The 23,802-nt window shown below is 48.5% G+C and overlaps 2 protein-coding genes across 3 annotated transcripts in view; one reads left to right on the top strand and one right to left on the bottom strand.

Moving 5' to 3' along the window:
- Positions 1-15,784, top strand: part of SART3 (spliceosome associated factor 3, U4/U6 recycling protein) — a 35,976-nt gene extending 20,192 nt beyond the window's left edge. For both annotated transcript variants that reach the window (XM_080822091.1, XM_080822090.1), the window contains exons 7-19: positions 196-351; positions 1,073-1,211; positions 1,686-1,793; positions 2,223-2,300; positions 2,426-2,484; positions 3,432-3,541; positions 6,791-6,903; positions 8,433-8,509; positions 9,109-9,277; positions 11,750-12,204; positions 12,738-12,890; positions 13,744-13,934; positions 14,687-15,784. In XM_080822091.1, coding sequence (XP_080678217.1) covers positions 196-351; positions 1,073-1,211; positions 1,686-1,793; positions 2,223-2,300; positions 2,426-2,484; positions 3,432-3,541; positions 6,791-6,903; positions 8,433-8,509; positions 9,109-9,277; positions 11,750-12,204; positions 12,738-12,890; positions 13,744-13,934; positions 14,687-14,864 — 1,986 coding nt within the window. In that variant the 3' untranslated portion in view covers positions 14,865-15,784. The remainder of the gene's footprint in view (positions 1-195; positions 352-1,072; positions 1,212-1,685; positions 1,794-2,222; positions 2,301-2,425; positions 2,485-3,431; positions 3,542-6,790; positions 6,904-8,432; positions 8,510-9,108; positions 9,278-11,749; positions 12,205-12,737; positions 12,891-13,743; positions 13,935-14,686) is intronic.
- A 1,339-nt stretch (positions 15,785-17,123) lies between these two features.
- Positions 17,124-22,841, bottom strand: FICD (FIC domain protein adenylyltransferase). Its single transcript, XM_080822092.1, has 3 exons — positions 22,751-22,841; positions 20,904-21,256; positions 17,124-19,907 (listed from the first exon to the last, which is right to left on the bottom strand). The coding sequence occupies exons 2-3, from the start codon at positions 21,202-21,204 to the stop codon at positions 18,832-18,834; spliced, it is 1,377 nt and encodes a 458-aa protein (XP_080678218.1). The 5' UTR covers positions 21,205-21,256; positions 22,751-22,841; the 3' UTR covers positions 17,124-18,831.
- Positions 22,842-23,802: the final 961 nt, after the last annotated feature.

The following is a 23,802-nucleotide window of genomic DNA, read 5'->3' on the forward strand; positions in this document are numbered from 1 at the left end:
CATGGAGAGGCGCTGTGGACTCTTAGTCTGCCCGTCGTGTTGTAGACCCCGGCATGCCAGAGGTTCTGCGAGTGGGAATGGGGGATTTTTACTGACATAGCCAGTCTTGCCAGAATTTACTATGAAGATATGTTGTGTTTCCTAACAGTGTCAGGTAGCTCATTTCAATCTCATTATGCTTCCCTTTTGCCTTAGTTGCAAGCAGAGGCACCCAGGCTGGCTGAATATCAAGCGTACATCGACTTCGAGATGAAAATTGGTGACCCTGCTCGCGTGCAGTTGATCTTCGAGCGTGCCCTCGTCGAGAACTGCCTCGTCCCAGACCTGTGGATCCGCTACAGTCAGTTCCTCGTAAGACCACTCGACTTCTAGTTTCTCTCCTTCTTACAAATTGAGAGCCTGTTCAAAGAAAATCAGCAGGAGTGTCGGGAGTTAGTTCTGTGCCACCCCTCTCTGCTTCCTCATTTTCCCCTCATCCTCCTTTCCCCTCTGCCAACTCACTCAGGGAGTTCTTCCGGTGTTCCAAGTCTTTTCAGACTGACACTGTAAAAAAAATTTGCACAGTCTTCTTACTGAGGACTTTATGACAGATTACTTTTTTTCTTGTAACTTTTCATTATGGGGAAAAAATGTGAACATTAGAACATAGATTAATAAGGTGAAACCTCGTGGGCCCATCACCCAGCTCTAACAGTTAACTCATGGCACTAGTCTAATTTCGTCTATGTCCTTAATCTTCTTCCTCTTCCATGTGATTTTGAAGCAGATCCCAGAAGTCACATTTCATTGGTAAATATTTCAGTACATGTGTATAAAAGATTTGAATCAGGATCCAGGCAGGGTCCATCCATTAGGATTGGCTGATGTCTCTTAAGGCTGTTTTCATCTATTGGTTCTCTCTCTACCTCTCTTTTTCTACCCTAACTCCTCCTTATAATTTCTTTGTGGAAGAAACCAGTCACGAGGCATTTCTAAAGAAATTTGTCAGCTGGTTGTGCTGGGGATGTGTCACAGATGGTAAAGTCTGTAACAGTAGCACTTTCTCTCCTAACTCTGGACTTCTTTATCGTAGGATCGGCAGCTGAAAGTAAAGGATTTGGTTTTATCTGTACATAACCGTGCTGTTAGAAACTGCCCATGGACAGTTGCCCTATGGAGTCGTTACCTCTTGGCCCTGGAAAGACATGGAGTTGACCATCAAGTGATTTCTGGTGCGAATGTTTTTGTGGGAAGACTCTTAAGCTTTCTGTCCCAGGCCAGAAACCTACTGTTGTGACAGTCATTAAATCAGCCTTCCCCTGGGTGTTAGCTTTGGGACATAGGGTGTTAGTGACAGAAAAGGCCCTAAGTGGGAGATAAACTGGTTGTAAGCTTTTAACATGCTAACATTTCATTGTGATTTTCTGGGAAGTTGGCATCTTTTCTCCAAACCTACTGACCCGGAATTCTTTTAGTGCCGGGCATCTTGTGGAACATGCCCTTTCTAGAACAAAGTTCATGTAAATCCTGGAGGCTCTTTTTTTTTTTTTTAACATTTCTCTCTAGCTCATTTCACTTTGTTTTCCCCTGTCATTATTATGAAGTCATATGGTATGGGATAGTAGAGGTTTTTATAACAATCTCAGTAATTTATATTAACTTCTTTTTGAACTGGTAACAAATCCTGGCTTATTCTTCAATTCCAGTGACCTTTGAGAAAGCTTTGAGCGCTGGCTTCATTCAGGCCACTGATTATGTGGAGATTTGGCAGGCGTACCTTGATTACCTGAGGAGAAGGGTTGATTTCAAACAAGGTATTTAAATTCACATGTCATATTCAGTTCTGGATTTTTTCCCAACATGTCTTTCAGTGAGTTATCCCAGTTGCCCAGATACATCATGATGAGGCAAATGGTGTAGACCAGCCATTGTCAACTGTTTTCCCGCAGAAATTTTCACTTCTTAAATCCTTAAGTCCTATTGTGAATTGTAAGGGAAGATACTTAGGGTCCTTATGTTCTGTATCGACTCCCGCCAGCACTGTCCATAATGTGCTATTTGTTCCAGTGTCTTTCTCCCCAACCACATGATGAGGGCAGGACTCGCAATTTTATTTCTGTGTCCCCAGCCTGATGCCAGGTGCATAGCAGGCTCCCAGGAGTTTCACTGTAGAGTTAAAAAAAAAAAAAAAAGACATGGTACGCGGTTTCTTGAAGCCAAACCTCTCTTGCAACTCCTGACAGATTCCAGTAAAGAGCTGGAAGAGCTGAGGTCTGCATTCACTCGCGCCTTGGAATATTTGAAACAGGAAGTGGAGGAGCGTAAGTGCGGCTTCACCCACTCCTTGGCGCGGTTGTCTTTCCCCCTCTTGGTGGGCGTGCCTTCTCTGGCAGAGGCTCTTTGTCTCTAAATTCTTCTCTGATTTTGGCTACTTCTCTTCTTAAAGGTTTTAATGAGAGCGGAGATCCAAGCTGCATGATCATGCAGAACTGGGCTAGGATTGAGGTAAGTGTTTTTGACAGATCTGCCAGTGACATACATCTTTGTAGGACATGTGTGTAATGATGTGGCTGCCGTTGCGTCAGAATCCCCGGTGATAGTCTGGGGTCTGTAGGGATTTGTGCTCTGCACCTTGCTTGATGCACATTCATCTGTATCTTAGAGAAAACACTAGCACTCGGATAAGAAATATGCAGCAAACATCGGAATGCCACGCGTTGACTCATGGACTTCTGCCCCCCTCCCCTTGGTGTCTGGTTCATGAGAGGATCCCGGGTGTGTACCGTCTGCCAGGCATTTTACTGTGTGCTGGCGAGATGAGGGGAATCCTGCTCCGTGCTCCCAAGTCTTTGATCTCCTATGGGAGACAGAAATTTGACAGATAATTAAGGGATATAATGAATTGAATGTTATTGTTGGACCAAGGACCCCAAGTGAGTAAGGTATGGAACCTGCCCTTGATCAAGTCACAAAGTTGGGAATTCTCATCCTGTTTTATTTTCTGAGGGAGTCAGGTCAGAGAACCAGTGTCTGTCAGGTTCAGAGGGGTTCACTTGCCCAAGTCATTTAATAAATGGCAGAGCTGGGACCTCCTTCTAGATCGGTCTTTCTTTTCTCAACATTGCCACTCAGATTAAATGTTTGTAGTTAAACTTGATAAAAATAAAAAGTGACTAGCCAGTTCTGTTTTAAGTACCTCTGGGCTCCTGCTCCTTGCTCTCAAGTAGACAGGCAAATAGGCAGACAGCTTGAGGCTTGTCTCCTCTGAAAGCCTGAAGTGGTTGAGCTGGGCATGCTCCTGTGGACAGTGGCTGGGAAATATCCAGGGAGTCACGGAACATAGATCGTCAGTGAGGGGTTTTAAGGCACGTCCGTTTGAGGCATGCTTTGTAATGGGTGCCAGTGTGCTAAGGTTTGCGTCTTTCCTAATGGAGCCTGTTAATGCATTTTAGGCTCGACTGTGCAATAATATGCAGAAGGCTCGGGAACTCTGGGACAGCATCATGACCAAAGGGAATGCCAAGTATGCCAACATGTGGCTCGAGTATTACAACCTGGAAAGGTAATTGGCTTGGGGGCGGGGTTGGTTATTGCGTGTCAGGGGTAAGCTGTGTTCAGTCCTGGCTGACTCCTGCTGGCCTTGGCTTGGCCCTCACCACAGGGCCCTGGCCTCTGGCAGCCTGTCCTTTGTTCGCGGCTGTGTGTGTGTACTGGGCGAGACTAGGGAACTCAACTTGAAATTTTGTGTCTGGGTCGTCATACAGCCATATATTTCTTTCTGTTATTTTGGTTTTTGGATAGAAATATTTAACTTTTTGGGGAACTATTTTTTGTATTTGCTTTGTATGTAAAAGTGGAAAATATTAAAAAGCAAGGAGAAAAACCCCCAAATTAATCTACATTGGCAGACCCAGAGACATAACCCATTAGCTAATGCTTTGGGTATATTCTTTGAGATTTTTCTATGCTTAATTTTTTTTTTTCCTTAAGAAAATACAGTGACAGTGTACATGTTAGAAATCTCTAAAACTATTTTAAATAAATGTAACCAGTAATATTTATATCATGGGGAAGATGTAAAGAATATGACCAGCCTTTCTGTTCATTGTATCTTGAATGTTGCATCTCAATAAATACATTTTCAGGGGCGCCTGGGTGGCTCAGTGGGTTAAGCCTTTGCCTTCAGCTCAGATCATGATCTCGGGGTCCTGGGATCGAGCCCCACATCAGGCTCTCTGCTCAGTGGGGAGCCTGCTTCACCCTCTCTATCTGCCTCTCTGCCTACTTGTGAACTCTCTCTCTTTGTAAAATAAATAAATAAAATCTTTTTTAAAAAAAGTATATATATATTTATTTTCATATACTTTTTTCTTTTTTGAGTGTTTTGGTTTTTTTCCCCAATTTAAAAAATAACACATGCTCAAATTTAAATGAAAGATTTGCCAACTATGTGGTAGAAAGGTTATTACCATCTCACCCCTAGAGATGACCACTATGAAAGCTTCTTGAAGGGGCGCCTGGGAGGCTCAGTTGGTTAAGCATCTGCCTTTGACTCAGGTCATGATCCCAGGGTCCTGGGCTCCCTGTTCTGCAGAGGGGGTCTGCTGTTCCCTCTCCCTCTGCCTGCTGCTCCCCCTGTTTGTGCTCTTTCTCTCTGTCAAATAAATAAATAATGTCCTTAAAAAAAAAAAGCTGCTTGAATATTCCTCTGGGTCAGCAGTTCTCAAATTTTTTGCTCTCAGGACCCTTTATACTCTTAAAGTTTGAGAACCCTGAGAAGCTTGTGTTCATGTGAATCATATATATTTAATATTACCATATTAGAAATGCTGACAAATAATATTAAATATCAATATCAGCGTACTAGAAAACTGAGAAATAAAAAGTTATTTGTCAAAATAATAAATTGATTACATTTAACGTAAAGAATATATTTTTTATGAAAAATGTTTTCCAAACCCGAAAATAATTTAGGGAGAAAAGTGGCATGGTTTTGTTATCTTTGCAAGTGTCATTAGTCTGGCTTGGAAGATAGCTGGATTCTGATGTCTGTTTCTACATTCACTGTTGTGAATTCTCATTGAAAAATATGAGGAAAATTAGCCTTCATATGTGTAGGAGGTTAGAAGAAAGGGCTATTTCACCTTCCCAGATAATTGTGGATATTCTTTCATACTAAAGCAAAATTAGCAAGTGGTTGTTTCTTAAATAGTTGCAGTGTGGAATCTGAAACCATTTAACATTGAATTTCTTTGTACTTTCAATAGACCTTTTACCCACACACAATTCTGTAACAGTCATTGTTCCATTTGGAGAATACTCATTCACTAAGTCATGTAGCTCTTCCCAGTATGGACACATTTCATCATGCAGTATTTAACAAATTACATTTGTTCATATCCTCAGTGATCTTAGAAAAGTTTTTTTTTTTTTTTTTTTAAGATTTATTTATTAGAGAATGTGCATACGCAAGTGGGAGGTGCAAAGGGAGAGTAAGAAAGAGGATCTCAGGCTGACTCCCCACGGAGCACGGAGCCTGACTGAGGTGGGGGTGGGGGGCTCGATCCCACGACTCCAAGATCCTGACCTGAGCTGAAACCAAGAGTCAGATGCTCAACCCACTGAGCCACCCAGGTAGGTGCCCTAATAGGAAAGTCTTTTAAAGTAGGAAGCTGTCAAACTCAAAGTGGCAGATACAGATTTTCCAAAATTCTGATTTTCACTTAAAAGCTGCCATTTTATGGCCAAATATGGCCAGGGGTTTTCCTTGAAGTGACAGATGTCCTTCATTTATTTTCAAAATAATTTCATTTTTTCAAAAATGTCTGCCAAATACTCAGGTCTGCCTAACCACTGTTTTTGTCGCTGAGCTGTTTTCTCAAGTAAAAATGGTGTTCTGTGAAAAAACAAACTAGTACAACTTACATCCCAAACAAAAAGATAGGCTTTTCTTTGTGACGACCATTGTACTTTGGTGTGCAGAAAAAGTGCTTTATATGTACACATAAAACACATCTCCTTCTGTCGCACAAAATGTAAGAAATATGTGCGTAGCCTCGATTTGTGCCAGGGGCCACCGTAGCTTTTGCCCCATCAGTGCAGATGTCAACACAGTGAAAAAGTCAGTGTTGCAATAATAAAGTAGTCTTGACTTTGCAGATCGCCTGAAAGGGTCTTAAGAGACCTTTAGGGGTACATGGATCTTACTTTGAGAACTGCTGGTGTAATTTTTTTTCCAGTATTCTAATATATATTTATAATTTTTATGTATATTTTTAAGTTTTTTTAAATAGAAATGGGAACACAGTGTTTCGTAACTCTTGTAAGAGAACATAGTTTATAATTACCGTGATGAGCAGTGTATCTTTCCATGTGTGCATCAGAATGTGTAACTCTGGGCATGAAATCTGACCGTTCTCTGGATTGGTGATTCTCCCCTTGGATAGGATGGCCTTCTAGAATTTCTCCAAGTTATCAAGTTAGTGTTGCATTCTTGGATTCCCCCACCTTGCAGGTGCCAGTGCTATAAAGGCTGGACACCTGGTCTCAGACTACTGTCCCAGGTGCATTTTCTAGTAGCATCTCATTGCTAATGGAAAGAGTAACTTAGAAGAAAGCCTTAGTTTTGACTGGAGAAAAGAGGAGAAAACATTTTAAGTGGCGTAGTACAGAGAGCTGTGGATAATTTTGGAAGCCAAAGTCACCGCAGAGCTTCTGATCTTGTGACACTACCTGTGAGAAGACGGCCCCTCCCATTGCGTGCCTTTTGCTTTGTGTCCTGGTGGCTGCAACGGTTTGTTTTCTGTCCTAGGGCACACGGTGACACCCAGCACTGTCGGAAAGCCCTGCACCGGGCAGTCCAGTGCACCAGTGACTACCCAGAGCACGTCTGTGAAGTGTTGCTCACCATGGAGAGGACAGAAGGTGGGGACCCTCAGCTCTCTGATGCTGGCTTGGTGTCTGTCCCATCCGCCCTCTTATCTTAAGACTATAGTCTATGAGGACAGACTGTGTACGGTATAGCCACTCAAGTGGCGCTCAGTGATTAGACTGTCACGGGAGCCCACGTCCCCTTGCCCTCTCCTCAGAGTCTCCGAATGCAAGGAGGGCTCTCTGTGATGTTCCTATGCAGTGTTCTCTTGGTTTTTTGTGGTGGATGCTGTTCTGTCTACTCGCTAGGTACCAGTAGCACCCTTCCCTTGCTCCCAGTCATGACAGAAATGTGTCCAGACTTGTTGCCTGGGGATCCAGGTTGCTGTAGCTGATAATCTGCTGTAGCACAGTGTCATGGACACCAAAGGCACGCTGAGAGGCAGAGGGCTAAACACGGGCTTTGGTCATGTTGCGTCCCTTATAAAGTTAAGCGCCTCGGTATTAAGTTCTCAATAGGGAAATAGTGAATTTATCCATAGGCATTGATCTAGATTTTGGGTTTGAACTCCTCAGAACTGGAAGTAAAACACCCAAGTAACAACAGCAAATTAACACCCAGGGGCGCCTGGGTGGCTCAGTGGGTTAAAGCCTCTAACCTTTGGCTCAGGTCAGATCCCGGGGTCCTGGGATTGAGCCCCACATCGGGCTCTCTGCTCAGCAGGGAGCCTGTTTCCCCCTCTCTCTCTCTGTCTGCCTCTCTGCGTACTTATGATCTCTGTTTGTCAAATAAATAAATAAAATCTTAAAAAAAACCCAAACCAACATTTATCATTTGAGCAGCTTTTAAAACCCTTCAGTCTTCTTATAGGTGTCATGTCTTGTACCTTTTACTTGAGAATGTCTTCATAATCTTAGCTAATGAGAATAATATCATATTCTGGTTTTCAGGTCATTTAAAAAAAGGGATTTTTTTTTTCTAAGATTAGAGGGAGAACGCGAGCACACGGGGAACATGCTTGAGTGGAGGGCGTGGGGAGGGGCAGAGGGAGATACACAGGGCTCAATCCCAGAACCCTGAGATCATGACCTGAGGTGAAATCAGGAGTTGGCTGCTCAACCGACTGAGCCATCCAGGTGCCCCAGAAGAGGGGATGTTTTAAATACACCTAGGGGGGGGTGCTTGGGTGGCTTAGTTGGTTAGAAGTCTGCCATCTGCCTTCAGCTCAGGGCGCGATCCTGGAGTCCTGGGATCAAGCCCCACATTCCCTCTGCTCAGCAGGGAGTCTGCTTTTCCCACTCACTCTGCCCCTCTCCCTCCCTCCGCTCATGCTTTGTCTCTTCTTTCTCTCTCTCTCAGATAAATAAAATTTAAAAAAAAAAAAAAAAAACATCTGGAAGAACTGTTCAAATTCTAAAAAGTTCAAGCCCACAGCAAGGAAATCTGGAAGTGGGGAGCGAGCTCTACAGTTCTTATTCCTCATGGGAGAGATCTCTTGTGGTGGTGGGGAATTAAGAAAATTTTCTATTATTCTGTCCTTTAAAATTCTAAAACGTGACGGTTTGCTTCTGTTTCTGTCAAGGTACTCTAGAAGATTGGGATATAGCCGTTCAGAAAACCGAAACTCGACTAGCTCGTGTTAATGAGCAGAGAATTAAGGTAACGATGCTATTCAAGTCTTGAAGCTCTGCTAGCTACTTTGCATGTGGTACGAATGTTTGTCAGAACCTCTGAGGTCTTCCTAAGAAGTATCTTTTCCTCAGGGAGTATTCGTGAAATACTTGAATCTGTGTATTTAAGCCTGTCTTGTATCATTTACTTGGTTTGGCTTAGAACTTTAGCCCTGACAATAAAAACTTTATATAGTTGGGGAGTTTGGGAGCTAAAGGTTACTGGGACGTAGATGGAAAAGTTAAGAATGGAGCCTCACTCAGCCCTGTGAATGGAACGTAAACACATCCAAATTAATCAGAGCCCCAGTTTTATACTTTGTTTTCTTTCTTTTGGTGAGTTATTACTGGGGATGTTGCAGAACATTCTGTAGATGTGAGATACGGAATCCTAAGAAGCCTCAATAAGCCCTGGCAGGGAAATGTCAGCATGCCATCCCCCTCTTTCTCTTCCTCATGACCTCTCCTTTCTCTGGGGTAGTGAATTTCCACTCCTTACATCCTCTTTCCTCACTGCTCATCATGGGCCTGTAGAGTTCCCGCAGTCGCTGCGTCCTAGTGATGCGTCCAATGTTCCCATTTTCCCAGGCTGCAGAGAAGGAAGCAGCCTTCGCCCAGCAAGAAGAAGAAAAGGCCGAACAGCGGAAGAGGGCACGGGCCGAGAAGAAAGCGTTGAAAAAGAAGAAAAAGACCAGAGGCGCAGACAAGCGCAAAGCAGAAGAGGATGATGAGAAGGAGTGGGGAGATGATGAAGAAGGTAGATCTTTCTGGAAATGTTATTTGGGAACATCTCTAACTTCCAGAGGAGTTACAGACACTATACAGAGAACTTCTGTCTTGAGCCAGCTGAGAATAAGTTGTTCACACGGTGCCCCGTCTCCCTTCCTTTCTCTGCCTGTCGTCCACGTGGGCGTTGTCCTCCCCCTGCTCGGGTTCCCTGCCATCCGCCTGGCACTGCCCTGTAGCAGCTCCCGCCCATCCACCCAGGCTCCACTCCATCCACTGTGCCATTGCCCCCTCCACCCACCTCCTGTGTGGTGCCTCTTCACCCTGCTCGGGCTCCCACAACCTGGCTGTCCCTGCCTTTCATCCACTCAGGTTCCAGCATCCCACACTGCAGCCTGCACACACACCTGCCTTGCTCAGCACACCAGGTGGTTTTGACTTGGTGGAGTTTCCAGCTGGGGCTTCTCTTGCCTCTGCCGTTTCAGGGGTGGGCAGGTGTGGGTCAGGAAGGTCTGGCAAGGGAAAACGTTGTTTGTGGACATTCAAGGACTGCAGGTGTTTTGCTAGTACAAAGGTATCAGCCAGAGGGGCCGTTCTTGTGCACCTTGAAATGACCATGGCTGGGTAGCTCGCTGGTCTTCAGGGCTGCAGGGGAAGGCAGATGGGTTTGTTTTTTTGTTTTTTGTTTTTAAATTTATTTATTTATTTATTTATTTGACAGAGAGAGATCACAAGTAGGCAGGGAGGCAGGCAGAGAGAGGGGGAAGCAGGCTCCCCGCTGAGCAGAGAGCCCGATGTGGGGCTCGATCCCAGGATCCCAGGATCATGACCTGAGCTGAAGGCAGAGGCTTAACCCACTGAGCCACCCAGGCGCCCGCCCCATGGGGAGGGCAGATGTGATGTGTGACCGCAGTGGCGTATGATCAGGATCATGGGAGAGGACAGCCTGGATTACTGGTGGAGGCCAAAGGAGGCTCTGGTGGGTCAGCTCCCTGCAGGAAAGATTTCATGCACCTCATGCACCTCATGGAGGTGGGAGTGGGTGACTGTTAAGTGCAAAGGAAGGAAGGGTAAGCCAGACAGAGCGCCACTGTCAGCAATGCATGAGGCACAGAACACCCTGGAATTTTCTCTGAGCAGCAAATGAGTTTGTTAGAGTCCTGTTGTATGCTGAGAGCTGTGTGCCAGGGTAGGTGAGGCTGGGGTAGCCAGCGAGCCGGCCCATTTAGGGCCAGTCTGGAATGCGGTGTGCGCTGGTTAGACTTCATTAGGAAAGCAGTGGGGAATTGAGGGAAAGGTCTGGCAGTGGGGCCAGTGCAGCTGGCTTTCAGTACTAACCCTCTGCAGGGTTAACCATTCTACACCAACATTCTAACATTCTACACCAGCCCATCTGTGGGGCAGATGGGTTGGTGTAGAATGTTATTCCACTCTGTTGAAGGACACAAGACAACAGTGAATGTAGAGGAATTACAGTACTTTGGAGGGTGTGGCCTGTGGAGTGCATACGTCAGAGTCACCTAGGTGCTTGTTTAAATGCAGTCCCCAGGGGCGCCTGGGGGTTCAGTTGGTTAAGTGTCCCAACTGTTGGTTTCAGCCCAGGTCATGATCTCAGGGTTGCAGGATTGAGTCCCATATTGGGGTCCTTGCTCAGTGCGGAGTCTGCTTGAGGTGCTTTCCCTCTCCCTCTGCCTCTCCCCCACTCGCATGCCTGCACATGCTTTCTCTTGCTCTCTCAAATAAATAATTACAATCTTAAAAAAAAAAACCAAAAAACCCTTAAGTCCCCAGGCTCCATCCCTCTCCTGCTACCCCAGGCTCTCTAGGAGAGCGGTACTAGAATTTGCCATCTGAACTTTGAGACCTGCTGACCTTTTATGCAGTTGATCCTTGAACCTTGGGGCTTAGGGGTGCTGACCCCCTACTCAGTCAAAAGTCCATGTTTAGCTATGTTTACCTTTTGATTCTCCAGACACTTAACTGCTGATAGCCTACTTTGACTGGGAGCCTTAGCAGGATAATGTAAACAAGCAGTTGACTAACACATTTTATATGTTTTTAATGTGTTCTGTACCGTCTGCTTATAGTAAGGCTAGAGTAAAGGAAACGCTGTTGCAACAATCACAAGTAAGAGAAAATACAGATTGTATTTATCCAAAACAGTCCGCATGTAAGTGGATCTGTGCAGTTCAAGCCCGTGTTGTTCAGGGGCCCACTGTGTAATTAAGAGTGGATAGCTGGGCCTTGTGTTACGACCTCCCTTGATTTAATCCACTTACATCAGTGTACCTGGGGCCCAGAAAGTCGGAGGACGAGCTGAGTGGGTCAGGCATGACTCGAGAGAGGGCGTGGTGCATGCTGGGCTCAGAGACGGGAATGGGCGTGTCCCGTGTAGCCGTCGCAGGCCTGCTGTCCGCACTTGGGGGAGGGCGCACATCGAGCCCCTCACCGAGGAGAATCAGCAGTTCATCCACATTGCTGCTTTTCTTCCTTCACCCTGTAGAGCAGCCTTCCAAACGCAGGAAGGTGGAGAACAGCACTTCTCCAGCTGGGGAAGCACAGGATCTAGAGGCAGAAACCGGCCTCTTTGGGAAGAGTGCGCCTGTAGACGTCGACCCCCCCTCCAAGCAGAAGGAGAGGGCGGCGGCCCTGAAGAGGGACGTGCCCAAGGTGCCCCATGACAGCAGCAAGGACAGCATCACCGTCTTCGTCAGCAACCTGCCCTACAGCCTGGGCGAGCCGGACGTGAAGCTCCGGCCGCTCTTTGAGGCGTGTGGGGAGGTGGCGGAGATCCGTCCCATCTTCAGCAACCGGGGCGATTTCCGAGGCTACTGCTACGTGGAGTTTAAAGAGGAGAAATCCGCCCTGCAGGCGCTGCAGTTGGACCGGAAGACTGTGGAAGGGAGGCCGATGTTTGTTTCCCCCTGTGTGGATAAGAGCAAAAATCCCGATTTCAAGGTGGGTCTGCAGAAAACACCTCCATGTTGGGTTGCGGTTGATAGACTGAACGCTTTTTGCCTCCCGCAACTAACATAGAATTTATGTGGAATACTTATAGTCTGTTAAGAACTAGACTTTAACCAGGGTCTCTTCCGAGCTGGGTAGGGGAGCCCTGACTCACAGCTTGGTCACTTCGAGCTCATGGTAGTTGACAAATGATGAGAAAATTGGAAATTGTAATGATGGTTACTTGCCACTGAATGTTGCAAAGTGGCAAGGGCCATGCGGAGTATTTACTATTTACCTTGTCAGATCCTCACCCCAACTCAGAATAGCGGTTTTCATTCCTGCCACGTGTCCGGGGAGGGAGTGGGGGCTTTGAGAGGTTAAGTTACCTGACCAGGGTGACCCCATTAACAGTTCGCAACACCCAGGGTCAGCTCTGATCTCCGATTGGGGTGAAGCCTATGGCCACGTCTGGTACCGGCTACAGTATGGTGCACTGGGTTGGGCCGTGGGAGTTTGACTCTTTCCCTCCCTTCTTCCTGTAGGTGTTCAGGTATAGCACCGCCCTGGAGAAACACAAGCTGTTTGTCTCAGGCCTGCCTTTTTCCTGCACCAAAGAGGAACTAGAAGAAATCTGTAAGGCTCATGGCACCGTGAAGGACATTAGGCTGGTTACCAACCGGGCAGGGAAACCGAAGGTCAGCGTCTGCACAGATGGTGTTAGCTTCCCAAGGCTTGGGCAAACCTAGTTGTCCATCTGTTTGGATTACTAGGTTCTGAGTGGGTTCCTCGTTTGTTGAGAAACAGACAAGTTAACAATAGGGACACTTGGCTCTACTTGCATTGGGAGTCAGATTAGCCTGTTTCTAGCTAATTATACTGAAAAGAGCAGGGCATTGGGGGAAAGAAGACTTCCCATGAGTAACAGGGGCCACAGTGCAGACCCCTGGCTGGGTGCGTCCTCTTGCCCAGACTCGCCTCTTTACCAGGCCTGCAGGCACCTCCTCCAGGCCAAGACCCCATCACGTCTGCCCACTAGCTCCCCTCAGCATCCTGTGAGATCTTCTCATGCCACATTCTGACTAGTTGTTTAGGCACGAGTTTGGGTTATCTGTCTTTGCCCCAGCCCTCTGGGCTGATGGAGAGTTGAAGAGCATGAAGTAAGGAGCGGCCGAGGGCCAGACATGAGAACTCACTCTGTGTCCAACCGCCTCATTCATTTGCTCTTGCTGGATTTATACTGGTCTGTCTGTCCCTCCCTTTCTCCCTCTCTATTGTTCCTTTTTAATTTTTTTTATATTTTCCTTTTTTTTTTTTGGCTGGAGCAAGCACAAGGTACGCTGACCTCACAAAGGTTATCTGAAGTTACAGTCAGTTGCAGAAACAGGGAGGAAGAGTAGGGCCAGTGCATAAACCTATAGACAAAGGATGGTGGTGGAGAAGGGAACCTGATGTCGGGGTGCCTGCCCAGTACTGGCTTCTGGACTGAGGCAGGAAGTTGGGTCCTGGCTCACCCGCACCTGATCTGACTCTGGATCTTGCCTCTTTCAGGGCCTGGCCTATGTGGAGTATGAAAATGAGTCCCAGGCATCACAGGCTGTACTGAAGATGGATGGCATGACTATCAAAGAGAATGTCATCAAAGTGGCCATCAGCAATCCCCCTCAGAGGAAGGTTCCAGAGAAGCCAGAGGCAAGGAAAGCTCCAGGTGGTGCCATGGTGCCGCGGCAGATTTACGGAGCGTAAGTGTGTGCATGTTCCCTGCATGAGCTCGGCCCTGGCCGGCACCATGGTGGATTTGTTTCCTGCCGGTACAGCAAACTGGGGCGGGAAGCCAGGGCCTGCTGCTCTGCGGATGCTCACTGCCATTCCCCAGAGTGGGTCCATGCAGAGCGCAAGCCTGGAAGTGGAACCCTTCCTGGTGTTTGCCAGTTTACAGGTGTGGTTTATCTGAGGTCATTTGGTTTCTAGGCAGTGATTATTTTAGTCTCCTTTGGTGGTAGAATCTGTACATGTGGATTCTGAACCTTACAGCTGTGTGCTTGCTGTGGTAATCTGCACTCTGGCTGTAACTAGAGAAGACCTGGCTTTTCACCTGGTTGGAAGGAGACAGCGAAATCGTGAGGTGGTTTGGTGAGGTCTGAAAGAGGATAGCGTTTTTATCTAGCCTACATGTGACTGTTGCACAGGGTTGGGCTTTCCCCAAATTGTGAAAAAGGTGGTTTGTTAAACTGGTTTTTGCCTGTTAGTCAAAGTTACGGAGGTCAGGGATCATCTTTCCTCTCTGGTTTTTACTCTTCACCTATTAACTTGGTACTTTACACGCTCCGAGAAACTTCTCTACTACTAATAAACTATAGAAGTGAGCCCAGAAAGTATGGTCTTCACTTTGTAACTTTGGGTGATTGAAGACCATCCTCGCTTATTTTTGCAAATGAAGCAGGGGCTGCAAGTGGTTGCTTTGCAAGGATACATCCAGTGTTTGTTCTTCCAGGAGGGGGAAGGGGAGAACCCAGCTCTCCCTGCTGCCTCGTGCCCTGCAGCGCCCAAGTGTGACAGTTGCCCAGGCGGAGAACGGCCCTGCTCTGCAGCCAGCGGTTACCACCTCAGCAGCCACCGAGGCACCCAAGATGTCCAATGCCGATTTTGCCAAGTTGCTTCTGAGAAAGTGAACGGGACTCTGGAGAAGGGAAATGCCTTACTGCACGCTGGCCAGGAAGAGCAGCCGGCACCTAGCTGTACTCTGGGTATGGAAGGGCCCGGGACAGTACCCCTCCTGTGTATTTTCCTCGGGGTTAGAAAGGGATGAGGTGTCCAAGGAAAGAGGCTTGAAGTGCTCCCTCATATTGAGGGCAAGGGGAGGAAAGTGATCACTCCATGGGTTGGGCCCAGTGTGTAGTTTCTTAAGCTATTTTTGTGTCTTACAGAGTGAGAAACAGAAGTGAAACTCAAACACACCATTTTGAGACCTACTTGTCCAAACGTTTTTGGCCAGCTCTGGCCCCCTTTTATAAGACACTTCTCTTAACAGCCTGCACAGGTCATGTGCCCGTCACTCTTTTAATTTTAAAAGACAAAATGGCAGATGCTAGTAATTCACCAGAATGGCCTATTTTAGTAAAGGGGTGTTGGGGATTGGGGAAGTCACATAAAAAACATTTGATGGATTTTTGTTGGGGGGGGGTTGTGCGTTTTTATATTATGTATTTGTAAATGACACATCAGCCCACTGTTTTATGTTTCCTAAAAGCAAAATATTTGTGACCTTTGTTTTATATGGGAACTTTCTGTGCCACCTGCTCTGGACCATTTTCTTTGCCTAGTGATTAGTGAACCGTGTTCTTTGTCAGCCCTTTGGTTTTGTTTAAATACCACATCAACTGCAAACTTAAATTCTCCCCACTTAGCTTTGTTTATTAAACTGAAGTTCTCTCTTCAAAGCTTCTTGCTGAATGGTACTCAGATGTGCATTCAAACATGGATGGATTTTGAAATGGGTGCACTTGTGTTACCTAACAGATGTGTAAATAGAACTTTTGTAAGTCAGATCCCGTTGTCCCTTTGATTTAAATCATTTCAGTTGTTCTGGGTCTTCAGTTTTAAACTCGACTTTCCTGCATTTTGGCCCTTCAGTTTCTAGGGTTTTCTTTCTTTCTTTACTTCTTATCTTTCATCTCTTATCAAATATTTATTGTTTTAAAAGCCGTGTTGCCAGTTCAGTAGGGAAATGAACTTTTTTATAAAGACACTCAGGGAGAAGAAATCAGGAAATGCTTTCATGCGTGCTAGAAATCAACCCACTTTATCTGGTTTTTAAGTTTTTGTACATCAGCCTTTACTACATTTTTAATGGGAAATTGAAAATGTCATCCAAAAGTGTTGACAAAAGAGCAAAAGGAACTCTAGGGCCCGTCCTTGAGCTTCAGCATCCGTCTAGCACAGGGTCTTTCATCTCTGCCGCGCCTGTCCTCCCTGTTGCGTTGAAGGCTGTGTCAGACATCACAGCACCCCCGCCCGCCCACCAGCCCTCCCAACCAGGGACTACAGCGAGTGCCTCCAAGAGATAAGGCCCTACAGGCCATGGTTTTTTCACTACTCCTGGAAACATGAGCAGTAATGCCTTAAGGTCCTCAACTATCCAAATTTCTAGTTTCCTGTTTTATAAGTGCATCCCCCCACCTACCCTGGGAAGTTAGGGTAAGTTGATAAACCTCTGAAGTCTTTTAATCTGACAGGTCCCCTCTACCTTGTCTCTCCTTTTCACAATTTTTGTTAGGTGTTAGTTGTGAATTAAATTCATAGTGGCCAGAAGAACGCGTGTTGTGACCCTGGTCCCTCCTGTGTTCCTTGGAATGGGCACCAACCCCCCCCTACCCCCCAACCCCCCCCCCATGGAAGCTTGTTGGTGAGGTGAGCGGATGGGGGACATGCAGGGCCTGCAACCGAGAAGCCCTGAGTATCTCCTCCCTAGTCCAAGCTGACGTGGCTTCACTCGCGCCGCTGCCCATTTCACTGTTCCGCTCTCTTGCTGTCGGCCCGTCTCTGCCCCTCACTTCATGCTCTCTTTTGGCAGCACAGGCTCATTACAGAATTGAACTCACTCAGACTTGGGCTCAGGGTATGGACCGTCCAAGAAACGGACTGTCAGGAACATGTGAGTGGGTTTATGTGTTTTCCCCAGGAAATCAAGAACTGATGGTAAAGAGAAGCACGAAACACCATTTGCGTTACTGGCGTGTTAGCAGAAGACCAGTGCTTCAGGCCTGCCAGCGCAGGTAGGTGGCGTCCCCCCACAGTTCTGTCTCATCTGCCGGTCGAGACGGGCGCCTCGTACCACAGTACAAATGGGGCTTGATGTTCCAAGAGGATTCCTCCTCCAACCTTGTGACAGACAGGAACACTGCCTGAATAAGACGGCAGGGTCTCAGGCCTTTATGTAATAAAATACTTTATTAGAGTCAGTAATCTGTTAAAATAACCTCCTTTACAACAGAGCTAAAGTGCACGATTCTCTCTATGACAAAGCATGTACTTCTGTCAGGCTTTCTCGGCGTGCTTACAAAACCAAGACGATAGGAGAGTTCAGGTTGCTGAGAGACCTTATGGCAGCATATGAGTATGAAAATACTTTTTATAAGGTTTGAATATCTCTTGGGGCCACTTCACACAGCTTTTTCTTAATCATTCAGAAAGCTACTCTGTGCCTATTACACAGTTAAATAACTATAGAAACACCTGCCACCTCAGAAGAGTGACCTCCTTGCTGTCAGGGTGTGACTTCCCAAGTCAGGGGCCACACTTTGCATGTGTTCACCACATTCTGACGCCGACCCAGGGCACAACAGCGTGCTTTGCCACTGGGAAAGGAGCCTGTGGCCATTTGGAGTCTGAACAGCACAGCAGTGGCCATTTCGGCACCTGGGCCAACATGCTACTGGTAGAGAGGAGGTTTCTTCCATAGAATAAAGACTTGGAAACTTGGCCGCGTTACATGGGACATTTTATCATTTTACAAGTTGCTAGAAAAATAAGGCCACTCCAAGGCAATCTCTTCGGCTTCCCCTAGGGGATGTGGGACAGTACCAGGGCTGGGGGAGATGGGTGCGGAGTCAGTAAGTGGGGAAGACTGCGTGATAAAAGGGACACCTCCTGGCTGGGAGAAAGGTTTTTCTTGGTTTGCTAGCAGCTCCCTCTAATTCATTATCGAAAAGGCTTATTTGGTGTTGATGTGGCAGCTGTTTTCTCAGATATGTTCTCAAATATCTACCTACATGAGGTGTTCCACCGAAGGGTCAGTGAAGGCAGACTTGGCTACTCGTACAATACCTGATCTGTGCTAGGATTCAGTTGCGTGACAAGCGCAGAGGACTTGTAGACTAAAATGTCTGGTCTGAGTTGCTGCAAACAAAGTGCAAGAAACATTCTATACACAGAGAAAACCTAACTGGCCACTCCCCTGTTCTTAATTAGAAAAATAGTCTTGATGAGGGAACGTAACTGCCTCTGGTACTAGAGTCTGCGAACTAACTAGGTAGGACTCAAGGACCTCCTTGAAATGATTAAGGTATCTAACTAGAAATGTTGTCAACATTAATTTTATTTCATATCTCCAAAGTTTGCTCTACCAGTGAGAATTAGTCACAACGCCCATCTCTTTGTAGAAGCAAGCTTTCAGTCATTTCTCAAAACTGGGACCAGGTTCTCCCCAAGAGTGCTGACCTCTCAGGTCAAGTCATAGGGCACTTGGAGGAGTTTCTCCTATGGCTTCTGGACCTCCTTCCATACTTCTGGCCTCTCCCCACTTGAGTGCAAATTCTGCTCCAGAACCTGTGTTCTGGTCACACACACAGCGCTGATGCCCCCAAAGCCTCCTTCAGGCCACCCGTGCAGACAGCGGACACCACACAACATTTACTAGCCCCACAGAAGAAAATAAATAATAACTTGGGCTGAATTATAAGTTACCTTAGAGATAAGGCTTAATAATTTAGGTTTTCTTTTTCTGAACTGAAACATCTGGAGGTAAAGAATGTTTTAAGTTCTTTTTCTGTCTCCTTTTGGAGACAAGTAGGTTTCTAGAAATGCTAAGGTTTCCCCTGCCTCGGGACATCCCTTGTCACCCAGGGAGGATTTCCAGGGTTAGGGCTTCACAGGCAGGGTCTCCTTAAACCCGGAGTGGTTGGGTTTGGCTTCAGGCAGTGCCACCGGGTACTCCGTTGTGGCAAAGAGCAGGGTGTCCAGAGTGGTCTCCGTACACTTGGCAATGAAGCGGATGAATGGCCTCACGTCACCTTCATTGGCGACCTCCAATACGTGGTAGTACTCAGACCTCTGCTCCTTGCGGATGGTGATGGGTGGGTAGCCTGCCTGCATCAGTATGAGGTTCATCAGCAGGCGCGAGGTCCTTCCGTTGCCGTCGATGAAAGGGTGGATGTAAACCAGTTTATAATGGGCCAAGGCTGCAAACTCCACTGGGTGCAGATTCATGGCGTCCTCGGAGTTGAGCCATTGGATGAACTCCTGCATCTGCTTTTCCACATCTTGAGGATGGGGAGGGATGTGGTGTCCCACAAGGACCTGTGTCGTCCGAAACCTGCCAGCTTCCACTGGATCCACGTAACCCAGCACCCGCCTATGGATCTCTAGCACGTCGCTGATGGTGACAGACCCGATGCGGGAGACTAGTGTTGTGTTGATGTACGTCATGGCTGCATGCATGCCAATGACCTCATTCTGTTCCTCCAGGCTTTTCCCCGGCACAGCGTAGCGGGTCTCCAGGATGTGCCTGATTTCTGAGAGGGTGAGGGTGTTGCCCTCGATTGCGACTGTATGGTAGATGTGATGGTAGTAAGTTTCCTCCATGACCCGGCGCAGCGCGGAGTTGCCCTTGGGAATGGACATGACCTTCTTCACTTTACTGTCGATGATGCTAAAATACCTCTGGTCGATCTCCTCGACCAGCGGCAGCGTCCGGTCCCGGTTGACCAGCGCTTTCTCATGGTAGGGCGAGATGGTCAACGCTCTGGTGTATAAGTAATCCGCCTGGATGATGTCCTTATCCTCTTCTGAAAAGATGCCAAACTCGTTGAGTGCATCCACGAAGTCCGGGTCCATTTTGAGGGCGTGCAGGAAGAGCTTGTGGGCCTTTTCCCGCTTGCCTTGGCGTTTCATCTCCAGGGCTTGGTTCAGAGCTGCTTTGGCTTCCAACTTACCAGCTAGAAAAGAGCCAGAGAAGCGTTGGCAGAGAGGGTGGTGGGGTGGTGGGCAAAGAATGTTCAGGGGAGCTGTCCCCTGTGCTGGGCCTTCAGGGGGCTCGTTCCAGCCTCTCTGCTCATCATTCCATGCTACACATATCGATGCATTTGTGCCCCGCAGATGGTCTTTGTGTGTCCCCAAAGCCATTCTCTGCCCTGGGAGATACCGCCTGGATTCCCTGGCCCCCTGCCTCTGAGTGCTGCAGTGAGTGGCTGTGGCTACAGCTCCTTTTAGATGGCTCTCCCGTATTCTCCGCTCTCTGCTGTCCTGTGTCAGTCCTGGTGATGCTGGCCCTGGCCCCTGGTCCCTCAGGCCTAGGCTGTCAACAGCTCCCCCGATGCTAGGCTCTGGAGGTTTCCCCATCTCTGGGATGTTCTTCAAATCTTTTAACCCAGTGGTTCGCAACCAGGGGTGATTTTGCCCCTCTAGGGGACAGCTGGCAATGTCTGAAGACTTGTTGGGTTGCCACAGTTGGGGGGGGGTGCTACTGGCATCCAGTGGGTGGAGCCCAGAGATCCTGCTCGGTAGCCTGCAACGCACCCCAGAGGACAGTGTGGAGGGAGAGAAACTGCTCTAGACTAGCTCTCCCATCATCAGCCCTCCACCCGCTGTGTGTCTGCCACACATGGGGCTGCTTTTCCTCACATCCTCAGGCTCTCTCACCCTCTGGTCGCCGCCTGGTTGTACTTGCCCCCCATGCCTTTTCCTTTGGGTCATTTTCCTGTTTACAATGGGGTCTCAGCTCAGGCATCCCCTCCAGGGAGCCCACCTGGTGTGCTCTCCTGTCTCCCCATCACTGCTTGTTATCTTAGCCAGCTGTCCCATTTGTCTAGGCTGGGAGCTCGGGGCAGACTTGTTCGCCCGAGTACCCTGTACCCTGCACATGGGACACTGCAGGCACTCCACACAGCTATCCAGTTAAGAAGTGGTGAGGAGCGGTGTCCGGTCTGCCTTACCTGGAGAGGCCTTGGTCTTGACTGCCAGCAGTGCCGGGTCCCTGGAGGTGACACTGAGCTCTGTGGATGGTCTGCTGCACTTGGTGACGGCATGCTGCACCCTGTCCAGCTTGCTCCTGAGCAGGTAGAAGCCCTTGAGCACGGTTAGACACTGCTCTTCTAAGGCCCCCAGTGGCAGCAGCAGCGCCAGCAGGGACCCCAGCACCATGCTCAGCAGCGTAACCCAAAGGAAGCGGCCCCAGACGGAGACCCATTTTGGTTCAGTCACTGCCATCACTGAAGCCATCGGCATGAGTGTCATCTGGACTCAGGGGTGGGCCCCCTGCACATATTCAGTTGCCCGAGAACAAGATCTGCAGGGAACCAAGAGTTGTAGATGAGGCAGGGGAAGCGGGCACGATCCAGATAAGTTTCTGAATTCAGCGGGGGCTTGGAGGCTCCCACACCTCCTATTTCACTATGACCAGGGGGTTGGGGCAAGGCAGGAAGTGGATATAAATGCGAAGGGGCCAGCCTGGAGGACAGGTGCCGCTTCCAGGGCGCCGTGACTCTGAAAAATAATGCCATGGGCACTCAACATTTACTGAGCACTTACTGTGTGCCAGGTCCTGGGCCAAGCACTAAGGACCTCACACTATCTCTTGCAATCTTCAACAGGAGCTGATGGCTACAGTCTTCCCACTTCTCCACATGAGGAAACAGGCTCAGAGAGATGAAGCTCCTTGCCCAAAGTCACCCAGTGAATAAGTGACAGCCTTAGGACTTGAATTCAGGAATCCATGCGTCTGAAGTCCCCTCCCTTGACCACAGGTTTCTGACCACACACATACCCAGATTGGCCAAAGCAGTTCTGAAGTCTAGTCTTTGATACGAACAGCTGTTTGGTGGCCTGATTTGCTGCCTCATGGTGGCCGTCAATTCATGCCCACATCTGGTATTAGCTACAGTGCTTCTCCCGTCTCTAGCCTGCCTTCCCTGACCTGTCCAGAAAGGATCTCACCTAGAGCTTGGGCAGTCCAAGCATCTCAAAAGGAACTCAAGCTGCGGGCCAGAGTGGGTGACCACTCACCCCCCACATGACAGTGAGCATGTGCTTTGGGCTGGCAGCGGGAGTGGAGGGGTCAGGTATGCAAGCACCATTATGCTAACAATAAGCATTTATTGGGCAACTATGGTGTACTGAGCACTAAGCTGAGTGCTAGCCATGCATTATCTCAAACATCAACACCTTATGAAGAAAAGCTACTCCCAACTCCATTTTACAAAGAGAAACTAAAGCAGAGTAAGTCAATCTCTAGAAGGCCACGGGAGTAAACAGAATCGCTATGAATGAATGGCATCCCCAGTACATCTGGGAAGAGCACCCAGGTCTTAGCCTCTATTTCCAACCAGGACCCATGCACCCCTGCTCCAGCCTACTCCTGGTGCTGGGCCTCCAAGACCCAGAAATGACTGATTAAGTTTCTGATCGCCCAGGGCTTGGAGTCTAATGAGGGAGCCTGGCTCGTTGATACACCTGAAATGACCCGGTCTGCGCTCTAACCGGGGTACGCTGGGCGTGCTGTCCGGTTTTAGAAGAGGGTATGGGTCACTGCTTCGTCCAGGTGCTCTGAGAGGCTCCCGGAGGGACGGGATCCGAGGCAGGGCTGGAGTTCTCCAGGGACCCGGGTCTGTGCGGGGGAGGCAGGAGATAAGAACGTCTCACCACTCTAGGAAGGGGGAAACTGAGGCCCAGAGGGGCGAACTGGCTGGACTTAGGTCCCTCTGAATTCCGCCCAGGCCTCACTTCCCCGCTGCCCCCTGCCCAGCTTGCCCCTTCCGAGCCCCTGGGGCTCGCCCCCTCCTACCGCGCGCTGCTGCCCGACCCCTGCGGCCGCCTTCCAAGCGCTCGGAGGCTCCGCAGCCACCGGCTCCCAGGCCCGGCTCCGCCGCCAGCCCTCTGGCCCCGCCCCCGGTGACTCGCAATTGGTCCGCCCGCCATCCTCGTCGCGGCGGATTGGTTACCCGACTTGTCCCCGCTTCGCACTTCCGGGTTTAGCCCCTGTGTCTGCTTCCCCGGGAAAGACGCGCCGTGGGTCACCCCCATTGGCTGGCTCCTGTGTTGGTCTCGTGCACTCAGCAGCCAATAGGTAGCCGTAGGGGCGGGGCTCGGCGACAGGCGGGAGTAGCGGGCGGAAAACCCGCGGGGTGGCTCTACGGGGGTACGATAGGTTCCGCGACCGGAAACTCGCAATTCCACCTGCTGTGAAGTGCTGTTCTTTTGCTCACTGTGTGGGGCCGCTCTCCTGGGCCTCCGTTTCCTTAGGTGGAAAATGAGGATGACCCGCACCCTTTTTGTCTGACTTCAGAGCTCCTGTTCTTAAGTTTCCAGCCTGTGATACTGGGCTTGCCCCCTTCCCCCTCTTTCTCACCTCTCTTTCCCTTTTTCTCACAAACTTTTAAATTTGTATCCACTCGAGAAGGAACTGGCTGGATTATTTAGCTTCTCAGAGAGACTGGTGTTTTTCCTTGAAGCAGAGAGCTGAAACCTGCATCCTTGTTCACAATTACTGGAATTCAACATCCAGGACGTGCCCAGAAATTCTGAGCAATTAGATGTTAGCCTATAGTTTCTGGAGGCAGAGAGACCCTGGCTTTAATCCAGACTTTGTCACCTAAGCTGTGTGTGATCTTGGGTGTTACTCCAAGCCTCAGTTTTTCCATTTGTAAAAGGGGGACACAAACAGCCAATCCTGCCTTTGGCCCCAAGTTCAGGATCTGCAGAAGGCCTGACTTTTCAAGATCTGACCTCCTCCACGACACACATTCCCCTTGGGAGCCCCTATCAGGCAGTGGTTGTGGATGTCACACTGAAGCCACACAGCCCTGGGTTCTAATACCAGCTCTGCCTCTTGGAAAT

Source organism: Martes martes (genome assembly GCF_963455335.1).
Source record: "Martes martes genome assembly, chromosome: 13".
Lineage (NCBI taxonomy): Eukaryota > Metazoa > Chordata > Mammalia > Carnivora > Mustelidae > Martes > Martes martes.

What these genes read in the sequence shown, in the direction of transcription:
- FICD (XM_080822092.1), bottom strand. Translation starts at nt 21,204, where the DNA reads ATGACACTCATGCCGATGGCTTCAGTGATGGCAGTGACTGAACCAAAA. An exon ending in CAAGACCAAGGCCTCTCCAG is followed by an intron (nt 19,908 to 20,903) that starts GTAAGGCAGACC and finishes GCTCTTTTCTAG; the next exon opens with CTGGTAAGTTGGAAGCCAAA.